Source organism: Labrus mixtus, chromosome 10 (assembly GCF_963584025.1).
Source record: "Labrus mixtus chromosome 10, fLabMix1.1, whole genome shotgun sequence".
NCBI lineage: Eukaryota > Metazoa > Chordata > Actinopteri > Labriformes > Labridae > Labrus > Labrus mixtus.
This window is the reverse complement of record NC_083621.1, coordinates 26889204-26911053: the sequence shown is the minus strand read 5'-3', so window position 1 is coordinate 26911053 and position 21850 is coordinate 26889204. Positions and strand designations below refer to the sequence as shown.

Genomic DNA, 21850 nt, shown 5'->3' with positions numbered 1-21850 from the left:
ACACTGAGGGCTGAGATGGTCCAATGTGAGGAGGGAATCTGTCATCAACGCGGCTGCAGGTGGTCCAGAGGTCTAAGCAGGGCATTGGACCCTGTGAAGCGAGAAAACAAGACTTGTTTTCAGCAGGGAGCTGCATGATATTTACCCTGGGTTACCCTGGAATCTGATTCTCTACACCTTTTCTCCTCACCTCACATCATTTGTTTGGGAGCCACTTTCACTCGTCCCAGAGGGCCTGAGCTCTTCAGCGAGGAGGGAAAAGTGGTTTTCCCCCTTGCAGAAAGAGAAAACAAGATTATGGCTTCTCAATTAGGAGGCAACTCTGAAAAAACATCCAAAGCCTGCGAGGTAGCAGTGTGCCGCATGAGGCCTACATTTTCTACGCTTGCGTTTTTCAAATCCCTTGAAGCTCATTCAAAGGTGACCTGCCGATGACTGAACACATTTCTGGGCCAAGCCCGCTCTGCTAAATCATGAGTCTCAGTAAAGTTTGGATGAGTGTCTTATAAGGGCGTGATGAGACAGGCCCCATAAAGATGACGGAGGGCCCTGCATGTCACCAGCCCTTGCCAGGAAACCCCAGTGATGAACGAGGGCCAGGACACCTCGGCTAATAAGACTCATCTCTTTAATTGGCTCTATGATATGGCTTTGCAAATGGCCTAGGTGTGGTTGTGGGACCTGATAAATGTCCACATCTGCGCTATGTCCATTTGTGCATGTGTGTGTGTGTGTGTGTGTGTGTGGAGGGGAGTGCATCGGGTGTGTCTGCATGTGTATGTGTAGGCAGGTTGCCCCGTGCATGTGCCTGTGATTAGCTTTTCCACTTCCAGTCTGCACCGATACTAGCCAGCAATGAGGTAGGGAAGCCTCATTAGAAAGAGAGCACTTCTATTGCTGGCCAAGATTTAACACCTCACCCAATAATAATTTATTCAATCTATTCTTAAGTATTGCATGCGCTGGTAGATAGGGGTTAGGTTATGTAAGAGTACGACAGTGCCTAGTTTGAATGTGATATGATGATAATTATAAATCCGAGGGAGACGACAGATGGCGAGGTACTTTAAAGGTTCAGCAGGTATAAGTATTACTACTCTGCCGCTGCCAGATCAGTGCCCAGAGGAGCGAGTCGGGGGGAAACGGGGGAAAACATTAGAGGCAGTCAAAGACGAGAAGAGAGAGTGCAGACACAGTAAGAGAGAGAGCTGGTCCTTGTTAGCACACCATTCATCAGCCCTGTGAGGTCAGAGAGCCCTGAGGGGTGGTGGGTGACCCATCACCTCTCACCCCTGACCCCCAGCCAGCACCTGGAGCTGAGGTATTTCCTCATAACATTAACTTGTTACATTTTGTCTTAATAACCGTTTCATGACCAGCGGGGGCTGCGGCCTTTAAGCTCATGTTGAGCTGTCTTTCACGGTTGTAAATTTGAGTTGTATCTTTCAGTTTGCATCGCAAGGGAAAAATGTACCAGCTTCGCTTCCCCGCCTTTTTTTTTTTTTCTTCTCACAAGGGCGTATTTGGAGAGCATGGGTGACGTTGACCCAAGGCGAGTGGGAGTGAACGGCACAGGGAGGAAGGAGGAAATGCGGAGGGGACAGGGAGGTACAAGAGGCAGAATGGGAGGTGGAGGAGGGAGGTCAGGGTCACAGCTGCGATAAAAGAGGTCAGAATGAAAGATGTTGCTTCAGTCCAGCCGGGAGGGAAATAAACATCCTCCTAAAAATAGTTGGGCGACCTGTTCATCTTTCACCGCTGTTGCTTTCAACCAGGTGTGAGCAACTTTCTCCCATGTTTACAGACCGCGGAACAGCCAACTTTTTTGGCACACCTTGGATAGTTGTGTAAAGAATATGTCCTGGGGGCCTAGATTCTAACTTCTCAGGAGTTCATAGGTCCTTTGACAAACAGAGTCACTGATTATCTTAACCCTTCCAATAAATATGACATGCCGGGTTTAACATCATATCTGCCCTTGACTATTTCATCTTCAACTTTGACCTCCTACCCCAAACTGAGCTGTTGACCTCCCCTCTCTCCATATGTCTTAATTTCCTGTAAAGAATATATCCTGAGCCTCAGCCGAGTATCTGCTTGTAAATCTGTTTTTTTTTTGGTCTGACTGATTGACAGATTGCAATGTGAAAGAGCCCAAATGCTCCAGGCAAACAAGACAAGCAGGAACACACCCCCCCCCCCCCCCCGTGCGGTCCTCCGCCTATCTTTCATTCTATATTTCTCGCTATGCCCCCCTTGCGTCTTCTGGTGCCCCTCCTTCCGTTATTTATGCCTGCAGAGCCACTTTGTTGTGCTTTTAGTGGCTGGGTTTGTAGATGGAGCAGATGCTGGAGCTGATATTCCCTGATCCTGCAGCGAGCTGAGATAAGAGCAGATTTATGCCAGAGTGAGGGAGCATGGGAGTAATTGCTGAGGCTTTGATGATGCGGCTGAGAGCACTCGTGTACCCTCGGCTGCTTACTAACAAGGACATCCTCAGATTTAGGAGTTTGTCTCTGTGGGTTTTAAAGTGTGTTTTTCGGTGTATGTCTCGGGTTGCACAAAGGTGGGGTTGTGCATCAGTGCATGCAAAGGTGCCCTGCTTCCTTTTGGTTCTGCATGTGCACAAGTGTGTAGATAAACTGGGATTTTCTACATTTCAAATGTGTCACCATTACTGTTATTTTGTTTGTGTTTGGGCGTTACACTAAAGAATTCAGACCTCCTCCAGGGTTCTTACAGCCTATTTATTTATAGATCCACAGAATCACGCTCAGCTGAAAACACATGACATAATCAGGATGACAGACGACATTCTATGCAGATAAGGTTATCTCAGTTGAATTTTCTCTGGGCTTTACATGAGCGTATTTTCCTGGAAACAGATGACAGCAACAGTTAGGTTTGAAATAAAAGACACATTCAGAGGATGTTTCTCTCCCCAGCGCAGTCATAATGAGGACTAGGCCTTACATGCATGGCTTCTGTATTACCTCCTAAAATATAAATACATGATCAAAGCTGCAGCAGCCTACGCTGTTACAGTCCGCCTGCCAGGGGAAACAAGGCAGAGCTGATTAGGTTGTGCGGGGCTACTTTCATTCTGTACTCTGATTGGAGATGGTCACTAATGGCTCTTCAGCGGAGCATTGAAGAGGGATGAATCATCTGCTCAATGTCCCCAGGTGATGATGTCACTGAGGAGTTTGTCAGTGACACCAGGCAGCAACAATGACACGTTGATCCCAGGGGCTTTGGAGCCTGACCTGACTCTTGACTGCTGTAAGTGGGCTCAGACAGTTCCTGATACCATGTACACACACACACACATATGATCACACGCATGCCTAAGGGCACAATACACTCACAAATCTTATCTTTCTGCCTGCCCTGGCCATCACCCTGGGTCTTCCTGTTTTTCTCAGGGGCCCTGAAAGATTCCAAACTCTCTGCAGCCTTCAGCAGAGTCGCTGTGTGGCTATTAGCTCTGCTTTGAGACACTTTGAGGAGTATCTACTGGAGAGAGAGAGGGAGAGGGGTGATAAGTGGAAGATCATTAGAAGCCCTGAACCAGAGCCAAACTGAATTAGATGACGCACGCCACAAGATGATAACCCGGTGCCAAAAACAGTAAGGACACTGGGATCAAATTGGATGCTAAACCCCTCTGTATCATTTAGCAACAATAATTCCTGCGACCCCATCAGCTCTGTGGGCTACTTGTTTCACTTCCAATCCCACCAAAGAGAGCAAGCGCTCAGTTCAGAGAGGGAGAGCAATGAGTCAGATCCTCTGCTCCAATTATATCTGCATCCTGCAGTCGGCCTTTTAAAGCAACACACACACACACACACACACACACACACACACACACACACACACACACACACACACACACACACACACACACACACACACACACACACACACACACACACACACACACACACACATACACACACACACACACACACACACACATCTTCGCAGAAGACAAAACACACACACGGCCAGAAAGACACACTTTGAAATCCACACTGCACGCATTAGCTGCCAAGAAACGCATGTAGCAGTCAGAAAATAACAGGCTGGAAAACAGAATCACACATGGCATGCGTACAAACACACACACACACACATAGACTCACACACCACTTGAGCAGGGGTTTGTTGACCATCACACAGCCAAGGCACTGTGAAGAAGAGGAGGGGGGGGGAGGGGAGGGGGTGCTGAGCTCAGAGGTCGCTTTGAAGTTTCTATTCAGGTCTTTGTCCCATTCAGGCTGCTGGCAGTAGACATCTCTACTAGAGGCGCGGCCCCTCCCATCGTCACACCGTGCCCTCACACACACACACACACATACAAACACACTAACACACACACACACACACACTGAAAAAGAAAAGAAAGCACGTCCGCAGGTCCTGTCCATCACACAGGCCTTAATTAGAGTGGATTCGAATGCACCCTTTTGTACCCTTCTCACTCTCTCCTCTTTCTTTAACCCCCACCCTCACTCATTTCACTCTCTTTCACAGCTCCCACCCTCTCTTTTTTTCCTCTCATTCCTCCTTTTCTCCCCTAACCCTTTTTCACTTTTGTTGCCCTCCTTTTTTCTTGGCAGGGAGCGAGGCACCTCTTCAGACGTTCCTCTGTGCCTTGAGCCCCCTTCTATATTCCCCTCTTCTCACTGTGCACCCACCACCCTCCCACCCGGTCTGGAAACTGAGTGTGACCTAATGTTTGACAGACAAGTAGCCTTGGAGAAAAGACTCATCTATCAGAGGCTTGTAATTCTATTAGAATGGACAGAACATCCCCCCCAGGCCACCATTTGGCATATTCTCTCCATCAATTTAGCTCCCCTCTAAACCCTCCGGGCCACGGGCCTACAAAATCCAGTTTACGCTAACAAATAATCACAGCGCGTTAATAACCTATGTGTGTCTGTGTGAGTGTATGTGTGTCCCAACTTTCTTCCTTACTTTTGCATCTGGAATTGTTGAGCGCAGACTTCTTTGATATTTAGCATCAAAGAACAATTTCTCTTTTCAAATCCTAATCTCATCTGAGAGGCTAAAAGAGGTATAATGGAGGGAACTGTGGGGAGCTAAGATAGGAGGATCACTTTCAGCTACTAATCAGGATTGTTATCATGATCCTGAGATGTTTATATGTAGACAAAAACGGTTACACGAAACATCCATTGTCTTGGCTTGTTATTAGATTTAATTGCTGATATGAGCGGCGAGGAGGGAAGAAAAAGAGAGGAGAAGAGGTTTAGCTTACATCTCCTGCTGGGATGTTAAATTGGGGAGGACATGTTTAGCACAGATTGTTATTTGTCTGTAATCAGTGCTTTCCTGTCAGTCGTGATGGCTGGGATGAGTAAGAAGAGGAGGTGGAGTGAAGCAAGAGGAGGAGAAGAAGAGAGAGAGGAGGAAGACGTCTGGACGGCAATCAAGCTGTACCACAAACAGGAAATGGAAGTCTGCGGATGCCCCAGCTGTTGTGTTTGGCCTCTGTGCTGCTCCAGTTCAATCAGAGCAGCATGAATAGCTCAAACAACAACTTTCAAGTGTCAGCATCTGAAAATAGTCCGTTTACATGAACAGAGTTTTCCCACTGTTTCATTTAGCCCCGTGTTTGGAGTGAACTCATGTTGTTTGCATTCATGCTCTTGTGTTTCTTTTAGTGGACACTTTACTGTGCGTGACACGGACGGGAAACATGCTGCTGAGTGCTCGTGTGTGTGTGTGTGTGTGTGTGTGTATGTGTGTGTGACTGTGTTTTTGTGAGGGTGTGTTATCACAGTGGTTAATGGCTGTTCGATATTGATTACAGCTGGAACGTCCGAGTCACATGTTCCTCGTCCCCTTTAGATAACGAAGGTTAACCACTTGACCCCTTGCATGCCAAAGGGGGCTCCATTCATACCTGGATCCATAAGCCTGGATCCTGAAGCCACGTCTCCCCCCATTGCTCCACAGAGGCCGCAGCCCTCTGGTCTCCAGCCCGGCCCGTAGATCACGACCATGACACAGAGCCACACCAGAGGGAGAATGTGCCAGACTTCATTAAGGGCAGATTAAAAGCAAGAGGAGGCCACTTAAACTGTGATTTATTTTCACTGTGAGGTTGCTGGGTTGACTACAGGCCCGCAGTGGCTTCATCCTGGAATGATGATGTCATGGTTTCAGTGTTTGCTGAGTGTAAATATCAGATCGGGAGGGAACTTTGTCCTCAGCTGCAGAGTTCATCTTGGAGTTTCAGAGGGGAAAACAAAAGCTGCAGAGAATGACTAACTATTCTCCGTTTGAGAGCTGAAACAAAGCATTCGATTATTAACAGAGCTGTAACCTCCAACCAGGTTGAATATCAACTCATCTTTTGTAATTTCTTAAGCAAAAAAATGTAAATATATTTTTTACAGCCCCCAAAATCTTTCTTTTTTTATTTAATTATAGACTGAATATTTTTGGCCATGCTCGAGGAACACTGGTCTATTTATCTACCACTCTGATCCTGACTTACATAGACTGCCATTAAATGTTGCACAGACATCCCATGGTGCCAAGAAGATAAATCCTAAGAACTTCTCTTTTGACTTTGTCTAGTAACACCAGGATGTGAACTTTTTTTACTTTTCTTTTTTTTTACACCTTTTTGTGTATTATCTTTACAACAGTTCAGGTAGATATTCATGGTTATCAGAAGATCCTGAAACCTTTTCTTTTTGTGTCACCATGCTGAGCTCCTTTTGGTTTTTAAACAACCAATCAAACAATCTTTATTTGTATAGCACCAATTCATAACAAATGTTATCTCAAGACACTTTACAGAGCAGGTCTGGACCTTACTTTGTTATAATATTTACATAGACCCAACATTAATCCACCATGAGCACAGCACTAAGTAACATTTAGCAAAGTTACATGGGCAAGAAAAAACATATTTTAAGAGGCAGAAACCTCGAGCAGAACCAGACTCATGATGAACAGCAGTCTGCTGAAAACAGTGTCGGGGTTGTGAGGGGATAGATGGAAATACAGGAACAGGTATAATAGATTTATACCTACGACACCAGTAATAATGTTAAAAGTATGCCTAGAATGATCAGTAAAGTGAAGTATGATACTACTTTCAATCCATAACAACAAGAGTGCATTCTTGAGTTGCAGATATAGACATCTGGTTCTTGCATTGATTCATGTATGAACACTAATGTTGACATTTTGGGAAAAGTGTGTGATAAGACACAACTCTTCGTTTGAGCTGATGTAAATCTTCATATGATGAAACATATTGACCACAGAGTTTTTTAATGTTATGTTTAGTTTGGGCCTCTGGCCCCGTATCGACAAACCTAGTCAGATAACCAAAGAGAGTGCCACACTTATTGATTACTTTTTTACCAATGTTCATCATCAAGCAGCAAGTGGGTTGCTTTTAAATGACGTCAGTGATCATCTTCCTGTTTTAGTACATCATATATTTCCCTTCTTTCTCATTTTTCATTTTAGAGAAGTTATTTGTAAAAAATTGAGTCTGTTATTTGTAAAAGTAAATTGCTGAGTTAAAAACCAGCATGGATTTAGGAAAAATAAAAGTACTACTTATGCAGTAATGCAGATGGTAGAAGAAACAAACACATCTGAATAACTAATTTCCATTGAATGTACATTGGGTTGTACAATGATGGACAGAAGGCTTCTGATACTACAGATCACAGACCATTTTGAGAAAATCTGAGAAGTATGTGATTCGTGGTGTTGCTTATTCTTCACTACTTTAGAAAGTAGACAGCAGTGTGTACAAATGAAAGATGCTGTGTCAAGAATTAGGAAGGTTACCTGTGGAGTACCCCAGGGATCAGCGATCGGTCCAAAGTTGTTTATACTTTATATCAATGATGTTTGCAGTGTTACTGATTTTTAAATACTGCATATATATATATATATGTATATATATATATATATATATATATATATGCAGATGATACAAATGTATTTTACATGGAACATGTAACACTGTTTGAAGATAAAACGCTACACAAGACATTATGGTGGGGGGCTGCAACAGTGAAACCGTTCGGGGACACATTTTTTCATTTTGAATAAAGTTTGTGGATTCAGTTCAGAAAATATAGCACAGAATTGTTTCACTTCTCCAACTTTTACGTTTCACCAAAACTACATAGTGCACCTTTAATGATAATGTTACGTTAAAAACCTGTAATACTTATAATGAATGACATTTTGAGCCAAAGTTCCTCTGGGTTGTTATTGATTATAAATTAACATTGAAACAACATATCAACTATATAAAAAGAAAAATGTCTAAGTCAATAGCTATTCTGTATAAATATCTATAAATATATTAAATGATAAGGCCTTGCATATAATCTATTGCTCACTTATTGTTCCTTATATGTCTTACTGTGTGAAATTGTGGGCATCCACCACTAAAACAACTTTAAATGCAGATAGTACTGAAAAATCGAGCCATAGGCTACATAATAAGACTGATTATTATGCTCACACAAATCCACTTTTCTCATTTTAATGTTATGAAATTTGAATTGAATGACTGTGGTGTTAACTGTATGTTGCCTGTGTTATTTCTATTATTTAGTTTTTTCTATTTTATATTATCGGTGCTATTTTTATTGTAATTGTTTCACCGTACTTTAAGATCTGATTTGAGCTCTTAGTAGATTTTCAGGTATATTTATGTGTCCAGACACGCTGCTTGTCAACAGGCAAGGCAGGCAATTGCTTGGGGCCCCAGACCATTAGAGTGCCACAAAGCAGTGGCCGAAAATGTGCAAATTTTGCAATGACGGTAGGAAACCTCCCTAAGGGGGCCCCATCTGACAGCACTCACAATCATTGCCCTGCTGAACGCTGGTTGGCGGGCCCCCCAATGGATTTTTGCCTAGGGCCCCAACAGACTCTAGAATAGCCTCTGTATGTGTCTCTATGTGACATGTTTTTCTTTCTGTCACACTGCTTGGGGCTGAGAGCATTTGTTCTGCAGATACATGAGAAAAATGACAAATGAATGGAATCTTGAATCTTGAAATGTGATGACTTGTTCTATTACAAAATAATGCAAATAATATTCAGAGCAAAATCAAAGTCACATCCAGACTATTTACAAAAGTTCTTTTTAATTCAGGAGAGGGAATATGATTAAAGAAGTGTTTCTAAGTTTCATGTACAAAAAGAGAAAAAGGGTTTTAAAAGGAGATGTGTTAAATTATGGAATGATGCCGATATAAATAAAAAAACCTGTAATTTACTTTGTTTTTCAAAATAAAATGCTTGGTAAAGCAGTTTTTGTGTGAATGCTGAATCAGTTATTGCTTTCTTTTTACCTCTCTTAGCTTAATTAGATACAAATGTAGGATCAGCTTTTTATAAGCAGTTTGTCTGTTCAGTCACCACTTAATACATGACTTTGTTTTAACTGTTTATATTGTTTAAAAGGATTGTACAATGTATGATGAATACATAAAAAAAATAAAAAATAAAAATAGAGAGGACTGATTATGTTCATTTTTTAGTTTCATTGCTAATACATTTGTATAGATAATAATGGTGCCCAGGGGATGAATTATTAAGAACTATGTTTTAAAACACGTCCATGACAGTTGAAAAACCTGCATACAGTTTGCATACACATTCATGGTTACCAGATGATCAATCTTTATGACCTGGGTAGTCCTGTTACTTTGTTTTCCCTACTGCCACCATTAGTTTGACGTTTGTGTCTGCATGTGAAATGTCTTAACCTCTGGAGAAACTGAAATATCTCAGGAGATTCCCCCCAGCTCCATCATCGTCTGTTCATGATCTAATTTTATCATTCTTTAGATTATTGTCTTTATGCCTTTAATTTTTTACACATTAAACAATTAAGACTCCAATCAGCCTCCTCTGTGCTTCGTCAAATGTTCACCAAGCTGGAAAACATACTTTTAGTTTAGCATTGAATGCTAGCATTGCCATCATGCATGTTAGCATGCTGACATTAGCATTGAGTCTCTCAGTCCAGCCTCTAAGGCTAAACATTTCTGTTTAATGTGGCATAAACCACCATGTCAGTAAATTAGAGACATTTGCTTTGCTTTGTTTTACTCACAGATATGTATATGTGTATGTGTGTATTTACGATATGTTTTTACTGTTTTATTTTGATCAATTACTTTTTATTAAACTTATTTGTATCTAAATCTTATTTTTACCTCAACTTGTATTGCCTTCTTAGATTTTGTTCATTGTTTTATTATCTTGTGAAATGTTTGAAATGCTTTTTGTGCCTGTGTAAAGCACTTTGAATTGCCTGGTGTCTGAAAGGTGCTATATAATTAAACTTGCCTTGCCTTGCTTTTCACTAACGTTCAGACACTTCAGTTTCTTTAACTGTTGGTCGCACAAAAAAACAAGTCGCTTTAAGACGCCTCCTCAGCCTCATGGGTAAGGGTGCCTGGCATCTCCCCAATTTTCTGCATATAAACCCAAATGATTAATTAATGGGTAAAAAACATTTATGAATAATAAAACATATTCTTTGGTTTCGGCCTGACTCGACTTTAACGGGTCTGAAGATTGTCTGCTTATGAGCTCCAGTGGTATGAAAGTACATCAGACTATTAATAGAAGCACTAATCACAGCCACATATACACATTAACATGATGACCTCATTTCTTGAAAATGCCACTTTTTTTTATAGGTGGCTGTCTTAGGGAATGAAGAAAAAAATCAGATTGCCTTCCGTGTGTGTGTGTGTGTGTGTGTGTGACTGATTATAAAAGCTTCTTTCAATAAATTCCTTGTGAAACATCCAAGCAACAGTATATTGATTCAAAGCTATACTGTAAAGTTGTACTGTTTATGTAGTGTTATGTTGAAAGTCCATTATCTCCCACATATCCTTCATAATCCCCTTGTACTGTATATGATGTGTTTTTCTTCTGTCACGTGTACTGTTGTATAAGATTAGTTTGGATTCCATCTTAAAACAATCCCTGTGTTATGTCACACTTAAAGTCTTACAGTTTTGTTTTAATCTGTTGAATCCAGGCTGTGGTCTGATCACACTCTTACAACAACAACATGGTATGTCCACTGTCACATATTATTCTTATTGGCCACTCATATACCGGCTGCAGCTGTGGCATTCATCCAACTGTATGCAGGAGGCGTCTCATTGGCTCGCAGCAGATCAGGTATCTCTCTGTGACCATGTGATTGGTCAGTGAGGTATCAGGTATCCCAGACGTCCTGGCCTTCAGATGGGACATGCCAGCGCTGTGGCAACTGGCCTGTGTTTGCTGTTACTGTGACAACACTCCGATGGTTTATAGGCAGGCTTCTGAGGATGCAGCAATGTCAAAACTCCAGCAGCACTTGTAGTACAAAGAACAACTTTATGACCTCTTAACACCGTTTCCCCTCTGCATGCACCTTGGACATTGTGCCAGAAATCCATACTCTTATGCAGCCACGGCACTGAAACGTCTGTGGCCCTCACACACACACAAGAAGCACAGACACACACACACAAACATAAATTCACTGGGATAAACTGAGCACATAATCATTCAGGTGTGAAGTTGATTATTGTTTTATAAAGATTTATGGGCTGTCAAGGCACAACAGGATGTTATAAAAATAATTCCAGGAAACACAAGACGTGTCTTTAAATGCCTGTTATCCTTCCTTTCCAATTATACTGAATTCCCCTCCTGTATTCCGTGAATCGATTTCATCACTACCGTTAGGGGGCGGCATTGATTGAATAAATTCACCAAAATTAAGAGAAACTCTCCTGCTTCTCTTTCTCTTTCCCTCACGCGCGCGCGCGCGCGCACACACACACACACACACACACACACACACACACACACACACACACACAAAGGGGGCACAGACATGGACATGATCAATTATGTGTCAAGCATTTCTTCCTCAATGAATGAATGGCCCAATGACTATAGGCTACTGACCGTCTATTGTGTATTGACACTGGAGACTGAGTTCTCATGCACTTCATTATCCCGAACGGGGACAACTAGAAACAGATCCAAAGAGACCATAAATCATCATTCCTTTCAAAGAGGAAGAAAGCAGAGACTGAAATAACAGATAACGTAACACAATACAGTACATTCTGAACATTGTTGCAGAAATAAACAACGAGTATAAATAGAGAAGTTGTTTGTATGAAACTGAAATCATAGCCCAGTTAAATCACAAATAGTCTAAGACAGACATGATGATTATAATTCCCTATTGTGGCATAAATGTTAAGTACTAGATCTACAGGGACAATCAGGTCCACGACTAAAAGAGGCCAAACTTTTTCTCCTGTAAGCACTTTTACGCACGCTCCAATAGCCTATCGCGCTCCTTTTCCTCACCAAAGCTTTCAGTATGACGAATAACTTCAAAGTCCATTTCAATTTGGGTCGATGGCTCGAGCCGCGGTGGTGGTGGTGGTGGTGGGAGTGGGGGGAGTGGAGATGTGGGGTCAACCCAATAACAGACTCCCTTCCCCTCCCTCGATCTACCCACCACCAACCCCTCCACGTCCCCATAAATGCCTTCGCTTCCTGCTCCCAAGTTCGGACAGAGCGCTGAGCGCTGTGATTGGTCGATTCGCACGGTGGGCTGTCCCCCCCCCTGCGCTCTCTTCGACTCGGGTTACAGTTGAGCTCGAGCTGCTGCACGCATCGAAGCCCAGAGACTGTTGTTCACGGTCTTCAAAAAAAACCCAGACACACACCGGCATGGAAACGTTGGCAGGCGGATTTAGAGGCACCGAGCGGGCTGGTGCGCAGGTTTAACCGTCCCTCGGTACTTTTTGTGACCGAGCAGCAACGTGAAACAAGGTGCGGAGACGTGAGTGTTTTACGCACTGGCCACGCAGCATGCCCGAGTTGGAATAGAGGCGACCCTGCTGGAGCGCAACGCGCACGCGGAACGGCGCTGAGAGCCGGGAGGGATATTTACAATAGAAACTGAAATCCGTTGCGGAGAAGAATAGCAAAGGGGGAGGAGGAGTGAAAGATAACACTGGAATGAAGTGGACCTCGGGATTCCCAGCGTGCTGCGGAGTTGTGACTGATGGATGAATGTGGTCATCTGTAGGCTATAAACAGCGACAGGTACAGACACCATCAGGGCAGCTTTGACAAAGACTCGGCGCAGCGCTTCATCGGCAGCCCCGCTCCGCCAACATTTGTGGCTCCAAAAACTGTGCGATCGCTTAGATCTGTTTCAGCACACATGAGATCGTATCCTTGAGTTGTCTCTGCTGAGTAATAAGGTCGCGAGAGCTGTTTCTGTCTCAGCTACAGGTCAACCAGGACACTCGGGGGGCTGCTTCCCTCCCCAGATCCCATCAAGAACCGGGGGCTTCTTCGCACGTCCTGCGGACAGTTCAGTCAAGGACACGGGGGGCCTGAAGAAGATTTTTAAGAAGTCGGACAGAAGGACATGTATCTGATATCGACCTCACATGCTCCTGACTGATCGTAGCTCACCTTCCCACCGGGCGAACCACACATAGAGGCTGCCAGGCGCACTGTCCGACCCTCTCTGAGTTATCGTCTCACTGTCTGTACAAAAAGCAGAATGGCGGGACTCGGCTGTTGGAAGTATTATCTCTGGATCTTTATTTTAATGTGCAGGTCGGCGTTACCTTCTGCCAAATCGCTGGAGACTATAATTTGGAGCTCGCAGAATTCCAAGTAAGTCTCGCGTTTCATTTGTACAAGCATACCAAATTCACTGGGTGTGTGCGCAATGGTAGACTGACATTACTGGAAAAGTTGCCTTTGTGTGCTGGGTTAAATGTTCTGTTAAAATGTGGCAATTATCTTTTAAAAAAAGATCATAATTTATTTAGATGTAATTGTCGTTCCTGCGCCACAGAGTTCTGTGTTGACTTAATTCTCAGAGGGGGAATTTCCCAACACCACAGAAACACAGTAGATACAGGCTCATACCACAAACAGTAGGCCTCACTTAAAACACAATGATAGGTGGATAATTATCATAATTTATGACAATATTACAGTCACCTTTTTATGACAGATCGAGGGCAAAGTCTGCGTTGACACTCCATTTACGACCATCCAAGAAAGAAGTGAAACTGTGTTCACTTCACGTTCTTGTAAATGATGTAATTAACTGAGTAGACAATGAAGGAGAAAAAAAGTCCTGGAAAGAGTGCCAAGTGTGCCAAGGTGTAGCCCTGTAAACTAGATCGAGGATTTTCTCCTCTCAGACCGTCTCAGGAGCCCTGAATGTGGGGCCACACTTGCGTCCCAACTCTCCTCTGTGTGAATTCAGTTTGCCCACACAACATGTGTGATAAGATGGTTTCAGATATGAGAACAAGAAATGCTTGAAATGAATCACATTTTCCTTAATTGGCCTGGCTTTGGATCCAGTCTAATTACTGTATTTCAAATACAGGGGCAAGTTTCTCAAAAGCAAGCAGCTGAAGCCAGACACCTTTCTTAGAATTCATTTGATTCCCTTTAAAAAACACGCAGAGTAAGCCCAGACTGCTGATAAAAAAAATCCGCTCTGGTAACAATTATCACCCACTTAGACTTGACTCCCACATTTGCATGATGTTGGAAAGCATTCATAAGGAAAAATACACCAAAACGCAGAGAAATAAAAACCCTCTCCTGTGTTTCTGCATGAGGCCGAGGAGCTGACCTTCATGTGAGCTCACAGCACCGAGGGGGGAAATGAAGAGTAGCCCGACCAGCTTATAGCTAGAACTTACTCATTCAAGTGAATCCATGATTTATCCCCCAAATGTCAGATGTCATTGGAGCTCGTTGTGCAGTCAGTGGGTATGAATATTGCTGCCACGTTCATTGGAGTGTGTGTGGATATGTGTGTATGTGTGTGTGTGTGTGTGTGGCCTGGGTCCTAATGGTAAGACTACTACGGCCCATCAGCTTTTATTTGACTAAAGGCTGCAGAGGTAGTGGAACAATGAGCGTCATCACACAGAGATAAGAACCACACATATCCCATATGCACAAAAACCCACACCTTGTGTCAGTCACGGGGAAGACGGATGACAAAAAGTGGGGCAGACATTTATTGATTGATGATGTCACCTGCAGGGAATGTCTTAGAAGGTTGCCACGCTGTTTTTTCGGGATTGAAGGATCATTCCTCCATCTGTTTCTCCGCTCTGCTCCTTGTAAAATCCCCATGCTGGCTGAATATTTCATAAAGTTCACAGTGGAACAATAATGCACTCCGCAAAGTGTTCTCTCAACCTAATTATCCTGCTGCTCCGCGCTTACAAAACAATAGACAATTATCTTGCTGTGTGCAGGCTTTGCAATAACAAAAGACAAACCTGTTTTTCTTCTGAAATGTATCAGTCAGCAGCGGCGTCCGATAGGCAATAAAAAAGGGAATACTTGTACGGCAATCAGCATCAGTCTTCACTGTTTGTTGTTTTAAATTCCATCTCTTTGTCTCGGCCCATATTACAGCGCAGCGATAACAGAGAGAGGGAGCGCGGCCTATAGAAATGTACAGTACACTATCTGGTGACTTATCTAGATTTACGACTTCTTACTTCCTGTTCCCACTTTGGGGAGCAGTGCTGCCTCAGCTAATAAATTAATCTGGCCCTCTGCTTGCACAGTGTACCACATACACACAAAATATAACAATACAAGCGCCTCCCTACAGGCCATGAGTTATGAGACAAAGTATAGGAAACCAGCAGGTTTGGGCCACTATGGTGCGCGTGTGTTTTTTCTATTTTTATGTGTGTGTGTGTGCAGGCTTACGAGCGGGGCCCCTCCAAGCGGTCCTGCTGTTATGGATTTCCATGTGAGGATGCTATCACTCCCGCGCCTGCATTATCAATAACTGGGGTTTGCTTAATTGATTTCCTCCCAGCATGCTTGAACAGGCAACATACATCATCACTGTGGTGCCGTCTAGAAAGACGAAGAAGGAGAAGAAGCAGGAGATACATCCCTGACTGTAAACTTTCCTGCAGGATGTTTGAGACATTTTTGATATTTAATTTGAGGGTGGTTGAGTGAAATGGCGAGGGGGGTAGAGCGGAGTTATTTTTCTTTCGGGGGGTGAGGGAGCAGCCGTGCAGAAGAAGGCTGGATGTGTCAACGTCCCCGGTCGGTAAAGAACCTTCTAACATTTGATCAGAGCAAATCGGATTAGTTCTCATTTAGCTGAGTGGGATTACTCCAGAAAATGTCACTTTGTTATGACTGATCACGTCCCATCGGTTTTTCTGAAGCTCGCACAGCAATGTACAGGCAGACCTCATACTCACACACACACACACACAGACACACACACACACACACACACACTCACAGTGTGCTCAGGAATGCTGCAGTGATGCCAATTTAATGATAATCTGACAAGGTTGCTATGACTGGCTTCCTGCATGTCCTCTAACCCTCCTTTGCTAATATTTACCTCATGACCTGAAGCCACTGCAGTCTGTTTGCAAGCAGCTCGGGAGACAAACAAGATGATGGGAGAGAGAGAGAGATGGGAAACACACTTGCACACCTCTAAAAACACTCAGCTAGGAAACAGCCACGGGCAGGCCGGGGGTCTGCTGCACTGGTTTTTAAACTCTTCATATTTTCTTTCGGCGTGGCTTGGAAACAGTTTGCAGACATTTTCTGGCCTCCGTGTCGGATTTGAAGCCCACAAAGTAGCAAAACAGACAGAGAGAGAGGCGGTTGTGTCGATAAGAGTCGGGCTAAAGCCTCTGTTCCTGCAGGTCTTTTACTTACTCATCTTATTTTGATGTCTATTGACCTCGGCTGCCTGGCTCGCAGTTTAACAGCTCACTGGTTTGGTTTATAGCGTGATTGTGTGGTTTAAAGGTTGAGTGAGTTTGATGATTATGCTGGATTTGATTAACACTTGGTTATTAAGTGACATTTAGCCAACGTTTTGGAGAACAACAAAACAGAAAAAAGGAACCGAAAAAAGGGATGTAATTTTTTTTTACAGAGGTTAAAACTTAAGAGCAAAAAAAAAAAAAAAAAAAATCTAATTTAGCTGTTATTATTAGCAAAGGTGCACACAAGGCCAAATGAAAGTTCAGGTTTGTTTTCATAATTAGCTTTTTCTCCGATAAGGTAATTGGTGGGAAAAATCTTTTTTCCTTGGAGGCAATTAGGGGAAAAAAAACAAACGCCTTCTTTATCTTTGTTTTAGATGCAATCAAAACTAATGTTCAAAAGGTTTGTTCTCAAGCGCTGAATAACTCTTTGCTTCATGCAGAGTGAAGTTTCTTCACATCTTAAAATGTCAGCTCAGGGTTTCAGCGGAAGGTCTAATAAAACAAAACTAACTGTGACAGCAAAACTTGAAACTGCCTCAACCTGTTGAACGAGAGCCGGTTGAAACCTTCAGGACTAGAGAAACATGATTTGGGTTCCTCGCAAAGAGTTAGGTGAATGCTCCCCTCGTTCTCTGCTGCTGAGTGGGTCGCTGCTGAGAAGGTCAGAGGCCTGTTTTTGTTTCTCCCCTGCCCTGTGCCCTGCTGCTTGCCCCCTTTACCCCTCGTGATACACACCTTCTCTCCCCTATCCTCCCAGAGTGCCCCCCTTTCTCCCTCTTTCGACTCTGATCGTGTTTCCCTCTGATAAAGATCTCATTACACACAGAGAGGACTTAGAGCCCGAGCCCCACTCAGAGAGAAAGAGCGAGGGCCCACCAATAAGAAATCCTGGTGGAAAGCAACTGGCCCTCAGTGCTGTAAAGGCTCCCTGTGTCTCTCTCTGAGGACAGCTGCGCCTGCTTTTATGTGTGTGCACTTCTGTGTGGACATGTCTGTTGTTTCAGCGGTGAGCAGCGTCAGACTCTTCATTTGGTTATCTGTGTGAGGCACCTGGGCTCTGAAAGGGGTTCCAGAGCTTTAGGTTATTTCAGGGGAAAAAATGCCATTTTTCCATCATGGCTTTTTTTCTCTCCAGATGGACTCACTTTATCCGCTGGTGGTTTGGCTGCCACATCACTGAAAACTGATCATTCTGCCTTTTTTTTTGGTGTGTGTGTGTGTTATGATGCGTTCATTGCTTTATATTCATGCAGTGGTGAATGTGATACCCAGATCCAGTCCCCTGCTCTGGGGCGAGTTGCATTTCACAGCACATTTTTTTATATATATTTTCATGTATAGGAATCCTACTGGTGCTCAAGACAAAGAGCTACAAGTGGTTTTATTTAAAGACATATGGAGACTGATTCACAGCCGAGAGAGCAGCTGAATGTCATGAATCACTTGGAAGAAGAATGGAAAAACATGAGTCAGTCCATCAGTTAGCTGATCAAAAACAATCAGCAGCAACTTTGATAATCCATCTGGGTGAGGCAACATTGATAAAATCGTACATTACTGTATAAACCACGATTAAATAAATTATTAAGAAATCAGTTGAGAAACGGTTTATGGTTAAACAAATGAGTCCAGATTGTCTGAAGGTTTTATTTTTTAATTTATCAAGGGAATTAAAAATACTTTGTCAATTTGATGTCAAAATCCTGTTAATACAACTCCATACAACCAGAGTTCAATTAAATAATTTAAAGCTTAGAATAATCTCTGACTGTTGAAAAATTAATCTCATCTCATGGCAATTTATCGCAAAATCCCACACCTATAATTAATAATGAATCACTTCGAAGTGTTTCAACAACAAGGTTTTGTTTCCAGCTTGTGGGGTGAAAAAATGTCTCACATTTCTTCTTTCATAAATTGCCTAGATTCATAGACTTGATGACTAATCAGTTTAAACAAATAATTGAACATTAAAATAATTGTTTGGATTTTTTTGTTGCCCCATAACAGATGATTAATCAATTTTCTTAATTCTGCAAACCAGAAGATTTTACCGAGCAGACTCTCGCGTAGGAGTGACAGACATGGGCTTATGTTGTCTGCTGCGAGTTACAAAACTCTGAGAAACCTGTTGAGACTTTGTGCTTCTCCTCATTATTATTGGTGTAATGAAACCACATTTATGAAAGACTCAAGTGGGCCAAAACAAACACAAAGTGCTGCATATTTGGACTTTATCCAGCAGTGTCTCGTTAGCAATCACTCAATTATTTTTGCAGCGTAATTTGCAGCTCATTTAATTTTTACTTTTTACGTCTTCCTTCTGCAATTAAAGGACACTAAGTCTCTTATGAAAAGAACAAGTATGAGCTTATGGAAGTGAATGAGTGCTTAAGAGTGCACGTCGTTGTGCCATTGTTCTTTGTCCGGCCACAGAGGAGCATTAAGGAAGTGTTAGAAGCGTGCCAGTGTGCCCTCTGTGAAAGTGTTGAGGGCCGAGCGGTGGACGAGTGTGGAGTGGCTGAACAGTGGCTTCCTTACAGGCAGTTAGCGAGCCGGCTTCATTAGACAGAAGCCTGGAAGTTTCCCATCAGCTCCGACGCTGCCAAGCAGAGGCACAGGCTCTGGAGCTGGAAGGCTTCCCTTCAGATCTCTTCTTGTCTCAGCCTCGACTGAATCAAATGAGAACGTAGGGATGCATGAGTTACAGGAAGTGAGGAGAATAAGTTGGGCAAAAGCAGGGAAAAGTCTGCCTTTTGTTTGCCATCTTAGTTCTTTTACATAAGAGAAGCTGAAAATAAGGGGATTAAACAGGAGAGGGAAGGAAGCCGATGTAGAGCGTTGAAACGCGGCCCTGGGCTCAACCGCACATCCTTTCAGTCCGCCGTAGAGCTCCCAGATTACTTCCATGTGTCAGTGCGAGGGGGAAAGAGAGGGAGAAGGAAGAAAGGGGACAGGGAGAGAGAAGAAGTTGAGCGATTGAAAAGCCAGCGGACTTGGATTGGTGGAGATCAGCGGTGGTGTTGGACAGTGGAACGGATCTGTGTGACAGCCATCTCTAAAACCATTACCCCTGCGGCTCCAACTCGGGAACTCGTAACCTCCTTCTCTGGACTGACCTCATAGAATTAACTCTTTCTCAGAGAACCCCTCTGTGCTGCGGAGGCAGACCTGATCAGACGCCAGGCCCTGAGCAGCGAGCAAGGCAACCTTTACAGCCAGCTGCACTGCAACTTTTTGAAAAGACGTCATGAGTTGTCAACAGCATACAGGAGGCAAGGGATCTGTTTCCCCCACGTTTGTGGCACTCCAAAGACTTTTGTGGGAGGTTTGTGTGCCAGCACTTTGGGGTGGGGGGGGTAAGGGGTTTCAACAAAAATGACAAAAATGGGAGAGAAGGGAGTTGGAGAGCATGTTTATTGACAAATAAAAAAGTAATGGTAAAGCTGAAAGAATGTGGGCTGTAAATTATGATGCAGGTCTTGGCAACTTGTCCTAGTTTCTTCAGAAGTTAAGGAAAGACCCTTAATTTAAAAATAACTTCAATTTCAAGCTTGGTTTGTAATTTTAGCAGCTTTGCATGAGTTAAAAACACAAATGAATAAGAATGTAATAAAGAAAAAGTTTTCACTCAAGGTCCACTGCTAGGTTTACTTGATATTTCTTAATTCAACTAAAGCTTTATAAATTAAAAAAAAAAAATTTCTTCAAGGTCCAATCTCTAACTTATAGTTGTAGTAGTGTTTGCTGAACACCAAAAAGGGGGCTTTAGGTCATCTTACTATATTTACTATTTTTCTGCTTTTCTAAAAGTTTTTAAACAAATAAATGAATCTGGAAAAAAAGAAATAAACTTTTTTAAGATATTATTTTTCTTATCTTTATATTTTGGTCCCAAAAAAAATTGACCCTTGAATTAAAATTATTTAGAGTCAAACTTTCCAAGGTCAACCATAAACTTTAACCTTTAACCAAAAATACAAATATAATATAATAAAATATAAAATAATGTAATATTATATTATTTAATTGAATAACAAATGTATTATTATTACTGATAAATCACTTGACCTGTTGCTCTTTAAGTGGAACCAAAGTGAGCCGAAGTTTTGTCACAGAGAATATTTTGTAGACGGCATGAAGCATGAGTGAACCCTGGCAGCTCTGAACGTATCACTAATGATCATCTCCGAGCTCTTTGTTCATTCTTATGAGTTCACTAATGGAGTGACAGTGTAATTGAATGGAGTGGTGGGGTAATAGAATGATAGAATGATAAAGTAATGGAGTAGTGTGGTAGCGGTCCCCTTTTTCCCAGGGGATACCCCCCGTAAGTGTGTCAGTATGGCAGATGGGCGGTCTGTAACAACCCCCCCCCCCCCCCCATGTTAATTATAAAGCATCATAATCCATCTATGGCATACAGAGGCAGGACATGGAGACTATTAGGGGGAGCATGGAAATGGCACAGTGTATAATCCTTAGGACTTTACCACTATTAGGCTCCCTAGGCATCGAGCAAAAAACACTCATTTCTCCAGTAATCTTGTTCCAGCAGTCCCATTCTGCTCAGTCTGGGTGTGTGAGTGTGTCCACAATCGTGTGTGTGCCCGTCCATTTTCAGATGTTAACTGGAAGTTTGATTTATCTTTGATTTTTCCCCACTTTATCTTTTTTTTTCCCACCATGCCCACAGGCAAAGACAGACAGCCCAAAAGCATTTGAGTTTGTGTGTGAGTGTGTGTGTGTTAGTGTGTGTCTGTGTGTGTGTGAGAGTGTGCATGCATTCCTCCGTTAACCCATTCTGCCAAGTCTCGGCTCAGCCTTTTCTAAGCAAACTCCCAGCATGATCCCGGTCCCCCTTGTGCTGGTGAGAGGAGTTGGAAGAAAAGGCCTTTGGGGGACTCCTGCGGCTCCCAGGCTCGGCCCCGGCCCCTCCGCCCACGAGGGCCGGGCCTGGG

At 43.1% G+C, this 21850-nt stretch overlaps 3 protein-coding genes and 1 long non-coding RNA gene across 4 annotated transcripts in view; 2 read left to right on the top strand and 2 right to left on the bottom strand.

Annotated features, from left to right (window-relative positions):
• The window catches only part of zc4h2 (zinc finger, C4H2 domain containing), a 185741-nt gene that overhangs the window by 47625 nt on the left and 116266 nt on the right, over positions 1-21850 (top strand). The gene's annotated exons all lie outside the window — the stretch shown is intronic.
• nxt2 (nuclear transport factor 2-like export factor 2) overlaps positions 1-21850 on the bottom strand; it is a 176015-nt gene that overhangs the window by 46491 nt on the left and 107674 nt on the right. The window lies entirely within an intron of this gene.
• Positions 10275-12605, bottom strand: LOC132982438 (uncharacterized). Its single transcript, XR_009674707.1, has 3 exons — positions 12430-12605; positions 12016-12080; positions 10275-11527 (listed from the first exon to the last, which is right to left on the bottom strand). It is a non-coding gene; the product is annotated as an uncharacterized LOC132982438 (long non-coding RNA).
• The window catches only part of efnb1 (ephrin-B1), a 60156-nt gene continuing 51043 nt past the window's right edge, over positions 12738-21850 (top strand). The window contains exon 1 of the mRNA XM_061048936.1: positions 12738-13761. Within this exon, the coding sequence (XP_060904919.1) occupies positions 13646-13761 (116 nt within the window). The 5' untranslated portion in view covers positions 12738-13645. The remainder of the gene's footprint in view (positions 13762-21850) is intronic.